Source organism: Vulpes lagopus, chromosome 22 (genome assembly GCF_018345385.1).
Source record: "Vulpes lagopus strain Blue_001 chromosome 22, ASM1834538v1, whole genome shotgun sequence".
NCBI lineage: Eukaryota > Metazoa > Chordata > Mammalia > Carnivora > Canidae > Vulpes > Vulpes lagopus.
Window position 1 is genome coordinate 12,284,779 of NC_054845.1, and position 15,021 is coordinate 12,299,799.

Sequence of the window (15,021 nt, forward strand, 5' to 3'; positions counted from 1 at the left end):
AATTTTGCTTGAGATCTCACTTAACTTATCCCTGTGTAAAAAATAGCTTTAGTTTTTCACTTGAGTGTGTTCCTTAACAAGTGTTTGTCATTCCCTGCAGGAGGATGATGAATTGTGTCTCACATTTCCAGCTCTAAAGTGCAGCTTAGGGTTCACTCTTGAGCATTTATCTGACCCGTCATTTGGAAGGAAAGCTCCATAATCACAGCAACCTTTGGGGACCCATCTGTTTTTGCCTTTTAGTTCCGACCTTGAGCCACCAATTCTATTTTGGCAAAGGCTGGTTGTCAGAAAGTATTTTCAAAATCAAGCAGATATTTGCCCATCTTTATTCCTCTTTTCTTGTCCTACTTTCTTTACCTGTTTCTCTTTCCCATTATTCCTACTCTTTAATTCCCTTATGTCTGTTTTTGGATTACTTTAGGACTCTTAGTACCTTAGGCTTTTTGTCTTGCTCTTACAAAAATTTTACCTCTTCTGAATTCATACTCAAACCCCAGCTTTGATTTCCCTCAAAGGATCTCCTGGTCCTTTTCCTCCTAGCCCTGGTCATTGCAGTCGGAATATATATTTTCTGAAGGGAGGGATAGAGATCTCCAGGAAGCCAAAGAATTATGCATTGGATGGGACTAGTGAGGAACAATACTGGACAGTGAATGAAGGCCCAGAGGTGCTTGACCACGGCTTCTGCTCCCCCTCACTATTCCATAGCCAGATACAGGCTATCCATACTACTACTACTCTTCTCTTTGTATATTTAAATCCTGCTTTTTTTTTTTTTTTTAAAAAAGCAACAGTCCAGCTTAGATTTTTCTCTGAAACTTTTTGTAGTTTTTCCCTGTCATATGGATATTTTTTTGGAGATTTCTATATCATTTGTAGATATTCTGTTTTGCCTAAAACATAGGAGGCTTATTTATTCCAAAATATTACAAGTTCCTTAAAAGCAGAGGAATCATTTTCTAAGCCTTTGTGTTCCATTTTATTTCCCCTCCCCCATCCAAATGTCTCCCTTAATTTTCATATTCCTTTAACTTTTTACCTAGTAGTCTGGTAGGTGATAAGTGGTTGATAAATGAAGGATATACCACAGATATCATTTTAGAATGTGTCTGCCACTATTCTATCCTAGCTGGTCATCTGTCAGTGGGAGATTTCTCCGTAACAGAAGTGATGTCCTCTGTGAACTGGAGATATGTGGCTAGCCAGCTTTATAAACAATACTGTAGTTCACAGGGTACTGGAAAGCACTGAGGTTGGTAATGAACATTATATTATGATATATAAAAGTTCAAGGAGGTATGGAATGTACCAAAAAAGTATAGAGCAAGAAAGGTAGGAGCACTGTAGAAAAAAATATTAAAGCATAAGAATGGGCCTGATGCTTGTTGCTAGTTGTAGAGATCTCCAAAGCGTCAGAGATAGGATCACCCTTTGAACATAAAGGAACTTTTCTACTTATAGTATTATCAGCATTCCTTAGTCACAGACCACTGGCAAAGTATTGTGAGCTTAATCACTTAAATGAAATATTTCTTCTGCTTTGGTAGTTTCTTTTTGAGCTGGAAAAAAAGGATAGGGGGATGTTTCCTACTGTTTCTCCTTATACCTAATACCTGCTTTACTTAGTTCTCAGTGATGATTTTCAAAAAATACCCACATAATTGAATGATTGTTGCAGTCAACCGCCAAAGCTTCATTCTGATTCCCAAATAAAACTTTGAAAAGTATAATGAGCATTATACTCATAGTACTGGATCATAATTCCACTCATGGTCCAGGACCATTAACTATATGTTTATATGTCATATATAAATCAAATATAATTAAGCTCTAATTATAATACAGATTCTACTTATGATAAACAAATTGTTTTATTTTTTTAATGAATTTTTTAAAAAGATTTTTTATTTATTTATTCATAGAGACAGAGAGAAAGAGGGGCAGAGACACAGGCAGAGGGAGAAGCAGGCTCCACGCAGGGAGCCCAATGTGGGACTCGATCCCGGGTTTCCAGGATCACACCCCAGGCCGAAGGCGGTGCTAAACCGCTGCGCCACCAGTGCTGCCCAACAAATTGTTTTATTTGGCAGTTATTCCTGTTCTGTTCTTTCCCCGTTTCCTCATGTTAGATGACAGTACTTATATACTTTTTTTTTTTTTAAGATTTTTAGAGAGCATGCACACAAGCAGGGGGAGGGGCAGAAGGAGGGAGAGAGAAAGGGAGGGAAGCAGACTCCCCACTGAGTGCAGAGCCCCATGTGGGGCTCAATCTTACGACCCTGACAGATCATGCCCTGAGCTGAAACCAGGAGTGGATAGCTCAACTGATTGTGTCACCCAGGTGCCCCCTAATATTTATAGTCTGCATCGCATAGTCATTGTTTTACTAGCATAGAAGCATTTTTTACAAAGGAAAACCACCTTGAAGATATACTGAAAAACTCTTTTCGCTTAATAGAAGTGCACAGTATCAGTGATGTATAAAAATTATAGATTTTTTGGACATTCTGTATGGTCTCTTTGGTTTCCTAAGTGATTTAAGTTACTTATCCAAACCCAGTTATCCAAGCAGATACGATTATTTGATCCCACAGCTCATAAAATGTATCAAGTTTTGTTTATGGAAATGTGTGTCAGATTTTAATTTATAGATTGTTTATATTTTTTAACAGATTAAAAGATTTCTAGAAGATACTGCAATTTAAATAAAAACACCTTAGATATCAAAACCTTGAATCAGAGTTCAAAAGCTGTTTTCAAATATTTTAGCTATTCCATGTATAGAATAAAATTCTGTTTTACTTTTTCTGTCCCTGCTCCTTTTCCTTCCTGTTTCTAGCAAATTGATGTAGTTTTAGTGTTGGCTCACCTACTTCTCCCTCGTCACTTAAAGTAACTTTGGATTTTATGTTGTTTAAGGTTGAGCTTAAAGGACTTTGGTTACTACTATAAAAAATCTTCTGGTATCATAAATGAAGATTTACAGTTTGAAAAGCTACTGGTTATTTGTCATATTACTCCTAAAATTTTCCCCAAATGTGGATTGATTTTTTTTTTCAAAACTCTTTCTGGCATTTTCATTTTAATGTATGATTAGCATACCCTCTACTTATTAATGAGGGGGAGAACAAGGATAAGTTAATCTTTATTCTTACTTAATAACTGGTTTGTTTTGTACTTATTGTTTAAAAGTAACAATAAAAGGATTATAGATAAATGTTTCATTTTTAAAATATTGACATCTCAAAGGTATCATTTGTCATTAAAGATTGTTTTAACATCACACACAACTTGTTCACTGGACTATTCATTTGAAGAGTTTGTTTCTTGATATATTATTTTTTGCCTGTTCAGATAACAAGTAGTATTTTAGGAGCTTTAAAAATTTCATTTAAGCCACATTTAATTTTGGCAACCTCAATACTCTGTATACAATTATGATATGTTTTCTTAAAATTTACATTTTGAAATTATAATTATAAATGTACTCATTTCAATGGTGTAATGTCTTGCAGTTTAATTTTATAAGTATAATTTGACTACTCCAGACAGTAGAAAAGTTAAGATCCTTTTTTTTTTTTTTTGAAGTGTTTGGCAATCCAGAACAAAGGGGCTTAAAATAGTGTCAGGCGTGAATCTATATGATGAGCATTTACTCTGTCTAACCCATTAGTAATCTCAATTTGAGAATACATTTGAACTATATTTGTGAATGACTTCTCTTACCTCTTTAAGACATCCAGAGTTCTAGGGCTTTATGTATAAGTGCTTATATACTTCTTAGGCGTTGTTTCCATCAGTAGTTTCCAGATTATGTACTTTCCTTACCCTTGCATTTAGTGAGAAGTCCTGGCCCAGCTCTGATTTAGGACTCTGTTACATCTTTCCCATAATCATTGTTTTGGGCCTGAGTGGGTCTAATTCCCAGTAGAACTAGGACATCGCCAGTGTGCCCCCTGTATTGCTCATAGTTGAATGGGATACCTCAGCCCTAACTCTCTAGTTCAGATGTTTAGAAACGTGACTTAACAGCTGGCAGTTTTCAGGTAGGTGATTCCTTCATAAGAGAACAGTTAAGAGAACAGTAAAGAAATCTGAATTGTAAGGCTGATAACTATTTTAAAAACTGAAAATTTTTCTGACATATCATACAATTCAACATTTTATATTCTGTAGTTACAGTGAATCAAAACTGTACTACATATTTTGTTGGGCAACATATTTTTATGATCTACTTGCTATCTCAAAAACAAGGAATTGTTTAAAGGCATTATTATTTTTATTTTTTATTATTTTTTAAAGATTTTATTTATTCATGAGAGACACAGAGAGGCAGAGACATAGCAGAAGGAGAAGCAGGCTACTGAGGCAGCCCATTGTGGGACTGGATCCTGGACTCTGGGACCACGCCCTGAGCCCAAGGCTTAACCACTGAGCCATCCAAGCGTCCCTAAAGGCATTATTGTTTTAATTGAATTTCTCTTTATTAAAACTAAAGTTCTTGTAGTTATCCTTTTGAATTTCAATTAAATATAGTATCAAATAGTCTGACCAGTGATTTGTTGGTGTGATGGCCTAATGGCAAATACAGTCTTTGCATATAAGTTTAAAATCATTTGAAAATCTGTGTTAGGAAGAGTCCTTTGAGTACAACTGTAGAATAATAGTAGAGTAGAAATTGCATATGAAATGCATGGCCTCTAATTTTTTTTTCCTACTTAAACCTTCCCCTCCTTTGTTAATAAATAGTATAACATTATTTCTCACAAGTGGCATTTTGTTTTACTACATACAAGTTGATTGTTCCTCAAAATTTTTTTAGGTGAGTACCCAGAATATGAAGATGGGTGGGCTGCCGCGTACAACACCTCCAACTCAGAAACCCCCCAGTCCCCCTATGTCAGGGAAAGGGACACTTGGGTAAGTATGTAACTAAGTAATAATTGAAAACCATTTCTTGTAGTGTTGTTGAAAACCAAACACTACGTATATTTAAACCATTTTTAAATATTTGAAACAATATTTTCTTCCTAAGATTAACTGTTTTGTGTGTAACTTTTCCTTTTTCTGGGAAACATTTTTATACTTTAAAAAGATTTTGTTTAAAAGTTATTTTTCTAATCACTTTTAAATTTGAGGTAAAATCATAACCTAAGTTCATGGTTTATTATAAATTGCACTCTAATTTCAGAAAATATTTAGAGTATTTCATATTACAGTTGACTGTGCTTTTAGACTGCTCTTATGAAGAACACTGTGTAGATTACCAAAATCTGTGTATCTTGTGTTGTTCTGAGAATACCGAGCTTAATTCAGTACAGCAGAAGTGAGTTCTGGGTTTGACTTTCGGCAGAAATGGCCAATTAATGAAAAAGCTTATAATATTTTTCTTCTATAGCATCATAGGATAAAAATTTGGTTTATTGCGGTGCCTGGCTGGCGCAATCAGAAGAGCATGCAGCTCTTGATCTCAGGGTTGTGAGTTCCAGCCCCACAATGGGAGTAGAGATTATTTAAAGAAATGTTTTTAACATGAAAAAAAGTTTTATCATGGAAATTTTGATCAGGTAGACATAATATGTCCCAGAAGCCAGATGACTAAATTTGTGGTCCAGCTCTGCTTCTGCTCTGTTGTCTTGCATAGTCAGCCTCTTAGCAATTCAGTTTTTTCATCTGTAAAAGGGGGGTAATATTTGTTCTCTATCAAACTTTTCAGTCATTGTACTGCACATTGGATTTTTTAAAAATGTATAAGACAAAGACAAAATGCTTTGACAACCATTGGCTTTATGATGTGTGCTTAAATTTTTTTAAATTGACAATGCTGGTTTTGGCCCCCTCACCAAAAAAAAAAAAAAAAAAGAAAGAAAGAAAGAAAGAAAGAAAGGAAGGAAGAAAGAAAAAGGAAAAAAGGAGAAAGAAAATGACAGAAAACCTAATTAAGCACCAGAGGTCAGGACAGGACAAAGATGAATTAGAATTAAAAAAGAGAAAAAAAAAAAAAAGAAAAAAAATTATAAAAGAGGATAATGTTGGAAGAGGAGTTATAGTTAGGACAGTGGGAAGTAAAAGAATAAAAATGAGTTCCAGCCAGGAATAGGATGATCTTATGTAGGGTAAACAAAACAAATTCTGCTTAGAGAGAAAAGCATCTAGTAGATCAAATAAGGTTTAAACTTCAGGAGAGAATGTTGATGACATGATGGGGTATAATTATGCAGTTGTAAGAGTAGAGAGATCAAGAGGAAGTATTTACTCTCCTATGGAATAGCTACGTTTCTGTCATTGCCTAACAGATTTTTAAAATTTTAAGTCAAGAACGTTAGCAAGGTAACCCACTGTCGTCTCTAGGAAAATAAAACTGTGTGTTGCTCTAAAATTTTGAAGATTTATTCATAGTCCAGTATTTGTTTCCCTTGTGTATTAGCAAGGGTTCTGCAGGATCATTGGAGACCAGAGTTGCTGAACACCTCAAACCAGTTGATGGTCACAATCTGGCTTTTTTGCATAAGCTTTGCATAGCCATCATATTTTGTTTCCTTTGCCCCTTATTTTTTTACTTTGTTTTTATCATTGCCTTCATGGTATTGTTCTCAGTCAGCAAAGGGTTTTTTCTTGCATGAAACAGAACATTTTTATTGTCTGGGAAAAATTGTCTGGAAATCAAATGTTTGGAAATTAATCAGTTTCCTATCTAATTTTTAAAAATATTTACATAATAATTTCTGAGATACCTAAACTTTTTAGTATTTTAAATCTAAGTTCCTGACATTTTTTTTTCTTCCTTGGACCCAATATGTCATGCAGTGTCTTTTACTTATTCTTAATTATTAATGTACACATGTATTTATGCAAGATTTTGAAGGTAGAAGAGTGGACAGGGTCAATTCAAAGTGCTCTCTTCCAAAATCAATGAACCATAACTTGAGTAGCCCAGAAGAGCAGTATTTAAAGGAACCTTGGGACTTTGTGGTGAGAGAATTATTGAAAAATTTGTAAGGGAGCAACATCATTTCAGGAAAAGAAAGCTTTTTAATTTTCACATCTTGAGATTCCAATTTTTATTCTTTTAGAAATCAGAATCTTATCTGCAAAATGTCAGTTTCATGTCAGTTGAGTATTTATCATTGTCATAAAGAATTCAGAAACTTAGGGATGAGAACTAATTTAATAATCACTAATGTGCCATTGTGCATCCTATTTCCTATCCTATTTCCTTTCTTTCCTCATTCTTTCCTTTTAAAAGGAAATTTTGAGAAGAAGGAAATATATTAATAAAATCCAGTCCTTTTTGTACTTTGCAGTTCGAAAAAAATAAGGCAGAAAGACTTAGGTGGTCTTTTCTTTTTATATCCCTTTTAAATGTTGAATTTGAGGAGGATAAGAGGTAAAAGAGAGCAAGGTGAAAGTTCAAGGAGGAAGTGAGATGAGAATGGAAGGAGATGAGACTAACTTGTGTATTTCTGTGTATGGATATAGTTCAGTTTCTTTGTATTTACTAATATAGAAAGGAAGATGACTTGTTATAGTTGCTACTGATTATCAGTGTGGGGGGTTGTGGAGCCAAATTCTGGATTTATTTATCTGATCTTTGAATATCTTTGGTTAGGGAGAGAGGGGTGAGGAAGATAATTAGTGCATTCGTGCAGTGCAGTTGGGAAACTTTGACATGGTACTAAAATAATTTGAACTCATCTCTCCCCCCCTCCCCTGCCCCCCAAAGGAAGAGTCTGGGAGACACTGGCTTACTTGGTGGGAGAATTGAATCTTTGTACTCTCTGAGAGTGAGTGAACAAAATTGCCTTAGTACAGGGAAATGAGGTTGGGGATGAAAGAACAGCAATACTCATCAAAACCCTAACAGCAGAGAAGCGATACTTAAGGAAAAACTGAAATTGGTAGCTGGGTTATGTTAAAACATTTTCCTATCTCTGAATACAAATTGTATTTCACTACTGGCAACTCTTTGAATTTATTGTGCCGAAATTTGCTAATCACACAATACATACGCTCTTCTTTTTGTAGGCGGCACTCCCCCTATCGCACACTGGAGCCAGTGCGTCCTCCAGTGGTACCAAATGATTACGTACCTAGCCCAACCCGTAATATGGCTCCCTCGCAGCAGAGCCCTGTGAGGACAGCTTCTGTGAATCAAAGAAATCGAACTTACAGGTATTTTCTCTACCTCAGTGCAAAATGTGATGGTCATAGTACCATAATTTGTTCAGATTACTTCAGTTAAATCTCTCTCATTTTCCAAGCACTAAGTTCTTTTCCTCACTCTACTCTCCCAAACCTCATCTGATTCTGCCTCTCTCTCCTCATGTTCTGATGCAGCTTTGAGGTCAGGAAGTTGGAAAAAAATAATAAACCCAGAAAAAACAGACATCTTAAAAATACAAACTTCTCTAAAAATTAATAGTTGTAGTTGACCTGAAAGAAAGTTATGGACCAGATGTGGGGAAAAAAGTTACAGATTAGATGTGGGAAATTACAAGTTGTTTTTTGGTGGAACTTTACAGATGAAAAACTATACATGGTAAAACATTAATATGAAATGGTACACCAAGATATCATAAATAAAATTAATCAAATAACCTGTTCAGGAAAACTGTGTTTTTTATTATAAAACAAGTTTCTTCAGACAGTAAAAGTAATACTATTTTTGTGTGTTGAGTCCTGTCACTTACCACTTATATTTCTACAGAATTTTTCCTTCTTTCTCAATTTCAATTTCTTTAATAGATGCTTATTAAAAGGTAGTCAGAACGAATTTCTCGAACTCATGTTTTTTTTTCCTGTTTTACTCAGAAATTAATACATGAAATGGAGGGCTTTTGAATAATCTTTGTTTAGCTATATTCATTTCAGAAAATTTTGGGAAGTGCTGGTGGTATCTTATATAAATACTCATGTTTTGGTGGCTCTTATTTCTTTAGCAGCAGTGGGAGTAGTGGAGGAAGTCACCCAAGTAGTCGGAGCAGCAGTCGGGAGAACAGTGGAAGTGGGAGTGTGGGTGTTCCCATTGCTGTTCCTACTCCCTCTCCTCCCAGTGTCTTTCCAGGTAAAACATGAATGGTGCCTCATCTTTACTTGTCTTTTTTGAATTTGAATTCAATTTCCAATTTAATTATGATGGGCTTTCTTCATAATGAAGATTTTTTTTTCCTTTAGGACTCCATAAATGTTGGGAAATCTTTATGCATTTGTTATTTTTAACCAAGTGATTTCTGAATTTATGCTCACATACCTCTCTGTTATTTGGCTTTGTCTTTGGTGCAGTGGCTCAGTTGGTGCTTTGAGGTTTCAGGTACCTCCTGGGTATGAGTTATATGTTTAACTCCAGCCAGTGTTATGACATTGCGTGCATTTGGACACAGTGTGAGAATCACATAGGTAAAAAAAAAAGGACTGGACAAATTTAAAAGTAGTTTTGGCAGTTAAATTTAGTGGACTGTTGGAACTTAATACTCTGAAATGCTACCTTTTTTTTTTTCTGAAACAGAAAAATGTGCTTATTTAATTTATTTATTCATCAAAGTTGAACTTTAGTTTTAAAAGTGTGACACAAAAGACCTAGGGATAGAATTTTTTGTATTTAATTTACTTATACCAAATAGATAATAATTTTTTTGATAATAATATTTTTTAAATCATGAAAAAGATTTTTCTGATTTTTTTACCTAATGTTTTTGTCTAGAATATGTTTATTTTCTGATTTTTGTGTTTCAAAATGGAATACTGTTTCCTAATGTATTATGTTTAGTTTTGTATACTGTTTACAAAATACTGTGCTAAAAATTATAATGTAAAAGGTACAATACAGTATAAAAGTTACTTTTCTTACAGAGTAGTAGCTTTCAGGTAAAACGGAATGCTGTTTTTAATGAATTTAAAAAATCTGTACATTGCCCTGAGCATTTTGAATTATTTGCTGCAAACCTAATAATCCTTTAATATAAGCTTCATTTTTATCCCTATTCTCTTCTTTTCTTTGGTTAGTGTTGAGCATTGAATATTTAACATTAGGTTCTCTAATGCCTTTTCTAATCCTGCCTAATGGGTCTGCCTCATTAATGCCGCCTCTTACTCCTCTTTCCCCTCAGCCCCTGCTGGCCCTGCTGGTACTCCTCCCCTTCCTGCTACTTCTGCATCTGCCCCTGCCCCTCTTGTTCCTGCTACTGTCCCTTCCTCCACTGCCCCAGACGCTGCTGCTGGGGGGGCCCAGACCCTTGCTGATGGCTTCACTTCTCCAACTCCCCCTGTTGTTTCTTCCACTCCCCCTACAGGTGAGTATGGCTTGTTCTTTGGCAGGCACATCCAGTCATCTGGCTCTTTTATCTGGAACTCTGGCTATATGACTTTTGTTTGTGCTGTGTGTGTGTATAAAATCTGAAGAATAATGGACTAACTAGAAAATGGCATGTGACCAAAGAATAGAATTTCCCGAGGAAATCAGGGTAAAGTTCACATGCATTTTTCCAGTAGAGTAACACAAATACACATTTTTTTAATGCTTGAATTTCATTTACTGGAGCTCTGTGAATTTAATATGGAGCCATCTTCTTACAGTTTTGAGACGTTGTTAGAAATATTGTTACAGATTAAGACTTTAACAAAGAGAAAAGTCTATGGAAATAATATGGAAATAATTATAAGGTATATTTTATAGGAAATATCTGATAAAACAGTTTGGAAGTCTCTAAATCTGTTATAGCAGCACTGAAAACATAGGGACAATGGACTTTTTAAAAAGATTTTATTTATTCATGAGAGACACACAGAGAGAGGCAAATACATAGGCAGAGGGAGAAATAGGCTCCCTTTGGGGAGCCTGATGCAGGACTTGATCCCAGGACCCTGGGATCATGCCCTGAGCTGAAGGCAGGTGCTCAACCACTGAGCCACCCAAGCGTCCCTAGATAATGGACTTTTAAAGAATTTCATGTTTAGTTAAGTGTTACTAAAGGTTAACTGGTGTTTCAGTGTTTTAAAATAGCAACCTAAAATCTGTTTTGATGGGGAGGGGGAAGAAGATTCAGTTGCTACAAAATGTATTTGCAAAGTTAATAGTGATGCTGGTTAGTAAACAAATTCTTTATCTATTATTAAAAATGTGTATGTTTGGACACATATCACCTTAGCTTGCCAAATATTTCATAGATCACATATTTAGCTCTGCGGCTATAACCAGATGTTTAAATGTGTTAAAGGATACTTTTAGCTAAAATGGATTTTGGATGGTGTTTTATGGGATAGTGTCTATAATAGCACTTTAATTTTTTTTTTTATTTCTTTATGAGAGAGTGAGAGCACGAGTGGGATGAGAGGCAGAGGCAGAAGCAGACTCTCTTGCTGAGCAGGGAGCCCTGACATGGGACTGGATGCTGGAGTCAGGACTCTGGATCATGACTCGAGCTGAAGGCAGATCCTGAACTGACTGAGCCACCCAGGCACCCCTGTGATAGCTTTTTAAGAAAAGCTTTCCATGTAAATGTAAACATGGGCTATTCTTTGATCTACACATATCTCTATTAGGCCAGACTGTCTGGTTAAATATAGGAATCATGTTATGCTCCAGAATCAATGGAGTAAAAAATACATCTTGAAGTTGGCTATAGGCCCAGAAGGAACAAATCACTACCATCCGAGTCAACATTTTAGTAATAAAATAATTTAATAGGTACTGCGTCATAGTCTGCATTGAATAAACATTTGTTATATGAGTGGATAATTTTAGTTTTTCTTAACAAAAAAGCAAGGTAAATACCTTCATAACAATTTATATCAATCTCTTTTATACACTCTTTGAATCACCAAATACTTTTTTCTTCTTATTAAGTTATAATTTACATACAGTAAAAATACAGCCTTTTTGGCATCTACACTTGTGACAAATGTATATAGTGATGTCACCACAACTTCAGTTAAGATGTAGAATAGTCCTATCATCTGCACATGTCCTCCATGTTCTTTGTAGTCAGTCATTCCCTTTCACTCCTAGCCTCTGGCAACCTTTAGATCTGTTGTTGTTTTGTTTTTTGTCTCTAAAGTTTTGCCTTTGTAAGAATATCATGTAAATGGAAGCATATGATACGTAGCCTTCTGGGTCTGGCTTTTTGGCACCAGTGCATTTGATATTTATTCATGTTGTTTCATATGTCATTATTTTGTTCCCTTTTATTACTGAGTAGTGTTCTACATTTGATGTACCACAGTTTATCCCTTTCCCAGTTGAGGGACATTTTGGAGTATTTCCATTTTGGGGTTATTATGAATAAAATTGCCATAAGCTTACACACACAGACTGTAAGTGCAGGTTTTCAGTTCATTTGGGTAAACACCTTAGGGACTAGGATTGCTGGGATTGGATGTAAATGAATGTTTAATTTTATGAGAAACTGTCAAATTGTTTTCCAAAGTGGCTGAACACCCACCAGCAGAGTGTGAGACTTCCTGTTGCTCAACTTGTTAGCATTTATTGTCAGTTTGCTTTTTTTTCTTGTTGTTGTTTCTTGTTTTTATTGAATTTCGATTTGCCAACATAGAGTGTAACACCCAGTGCTCATCCCATCAAGTGCCCTCCTCAGTGCCCGCCACCCAGTTACCTATCCCCCCCCCCCCCCACCTCCCCTTCCACAACCCTTTGTTCATTTCCCGGAGTTAGGAGTCTCATGGTTTGTCTCCCTCCCTAGTTTCCTTTTTAACCCCCTTAAACTTTAGCCATTCTAATAGGTGTATAATAGTTTCTTATGTGGTTTTAATTTGCATTTCCCTAATGACTGATGATGTAGAACATCTTTTTGTGCTTCTTTGCCATCTGTTTATTTTCTTTTTTTTGTTTCTTTGTTCGAATTTTGAATTTGACAATTTGTTTTTTTGTTTCTTTGCCCTCCCCTTTTGACTTGATTTGTTTATTCAGAAATAAAATCATTTGATAAGAAAACGTAAGTCCTTCATTGGTTACATGATTTGGTAATATTTTCTTCCATTTGTGACTTATCTTTTTATTTTCTTAATGGGGTCTTTTAGAAGGGGAGTTCTTAATTTTGATTGAGTCTAGTTTATTGATTTTTTTTTTCTCTTATGGATTGTGCTTTCAGTGTCATACTTTTAAACTTGTCACACAAGGTCATAAAGATTTTTTTTTTTGTTTTTTTCCAGAACTTTTTAGTTTTATGTTTCATAGTTAGGTCTGTGTTACTTTAACTCTAGTTTTGTTTGCTTTTTTAACCCAAAGCAAAGTAAATGTCTTATTAATGGTATGAATAGAGAGTCTTTTATGTAGTGTCTTTGAATTACTGAGTATAATATTCATAATGGTGTTAATTATCAGATGTTTTGAACTTGAAGATGGTTGGTTTATATTAGTTTGTTACAGATTGATTACTAAAATGTCAGTAATGTATTTGTACCTGGTGATTCAAATGACAAAACGTACCTTTTAATAATGTATTAGTTTATATATTTTTCTATTTTTTATCATTGTTAGAGGCTTGACAGTAGATTATGTTTAAGCTTGTATACTCCAGATTTTCATCCAGCAGAATTGATTTTTAGATTTTGATGCTGTCATATGTAGAATTAAATAATATAGCCGATCTTGAGTACTTTTATAATATTCATTATATATGAGTTCATATGAATCCAAGTTTGATAAAGGTATGGAGTTCCTGACGACCAGTTTTACTCCTCTAAACCTTTTTTTTACGATCATGGATGAGTTGAAAAATTGCAAGAAGTGTTTTTCTTTCTTTTCTCCTCTCCCCCTCCCTTTCGTCCTCCTTGCACTTTCTCCTCCCTCCTCTTTCCTTCATCTCCCCACTCCTTCCACTCTCACTTCTGTTTCCTCCCCTTCCCTCTCCCTTCTCTTTCCTCCTCTTTCCGCTGGAGTATTCTCATGAGTGCTCTAGTGCTCTGTCTGAAATAGTAGGCCTTCAGCTGAATGATGTTAAGTGAAAGTGGAGTCAAGATAAAATTTAAGAACTGGATTGCATTAGGGAACTGCATAGATTAAAAAAGAATGTCTTTAGTTAGCATTGGTTGTTGAAGTACTCAGCAAAATTGAGTGAAATTGCTAATAAATATTATAGGCTTAGAGATGGTATTACAAGCAAGATATATTTTGATTCACTTTTTGTATCTTAGATTTTTCCTTAATTGTAAAATTCTTAAACTCTAATTTTAAGACAAAATAATCTAGCTTTGGAGATGGAGATTTTTGTTTGAATAAAGATGTGTTTGAATTGGAATAATATCACTTGATCTTTTGCTGGAATATTTTGTTTTCCTTTAAACTAATTGCCACCTTAAAGTTACTCCTGCTATTATTATTATTTTGATAAGACTGTGTGTCAGACATTTTTTCTTTTGCTTTCCCAGATGCCATTCTTATGTAATATATATTTAAAGAGAGAGAGTGAGAGAGAGTTGGGGGAGGGGCTGGTAGCAGTGGGGAGGGGCAAAGGGAGAGAGAATCCAAGCAGGACATAGGGGCTTGATCTCAGGAGCCTAAGATCACTACCTGAGCTGAAACTGAAACCAAGAGTGGGGTGCTTAACCAACTGTGCCCTCCAGGTGCCCTTTTTCCTACTCTCTCCCTTCCCCCCTTCCTCCCCCCTTCCCTCCCTCCTTTTCTCCTTTCCTCCTTTTTTTTTTTTTTTTTTTTTTGAAGGAGGAGGAGAGAGAATCTTACACAGGCTCCAGGCCCGGTGCAGAGCCTGATGTGATGCTCAATCTCACAACTCATGACCTGAGCTGAAATCAAGAGTTAGATACTTAAGTGACTGAGCCACCCAGGCACTCCTTGTCTTGTTTAGTTTTTAGTGGCCATTTTTGGGGGGTGGAAGAGGAAGTAAGCCATAAATTTTAATTGTGATGATTTTGAAACCCTATCAAATTATATTAGTAATCTATTTAGAACATAGCTTTTCCAAACCTAATTTTGTTTTTTTTTAATTTACCTACTTTCCTGCTTTTGCACTTTGATATGTCAGCTGAGCAATAACTGTGACTTTG

At 35.3% G+C, this 15,021-nt stretch overlaps 2 protein-coding genes across 37 annotated transcripts in view; one reads left to right on the top strand and one right to left on the bottom strand.

Annotated features, from left to right (window-relative positions):
• Positions 1–15,021, top strand: part of ABI2 (abl interactor 2) — a 123,290-nt gene that overhangs the window by 82,446 nt on the left and 25,823 nt on the right. For 6 of the 35 annotated variants that reach the window (XM_041737462.1, XM_041737464.1, XM_041737441.1 and 3 more), the window contains 3 exons: positions 4,826–4,923; positions 8,029–8,175; positions 8,946–9,067. In XM_041737462.1, coding sequence (XP_041593396.1) covers positions 4,826–4,923; positions 8,029–8,175; positions 8,946–9,067 — 367 coding nt within the window. Of the gene's footprint in view, positions 1–4,825; positions 4,924–8,028; positions 8,176–8,942; positions 9,068–10,109; positions 10,293–15,021 lie in introns of all 35 variants that reach the window. The other 29 variants (XM_041737461.1, XM_041737463.1, XM_041737440.1 and 26 more) reach the window with 7 other exon arrangements.
• The window catches only part of LOC121480676 (60S ribosomal protein L23a-like), a 36,386-nt gene that overhangs the window by 9,235 nt on the left and 12,130 nt on the right, over positions 1–15,021 (bottom strand). The gene's annotated exons all lie outside the window — the stretch shown is intronic.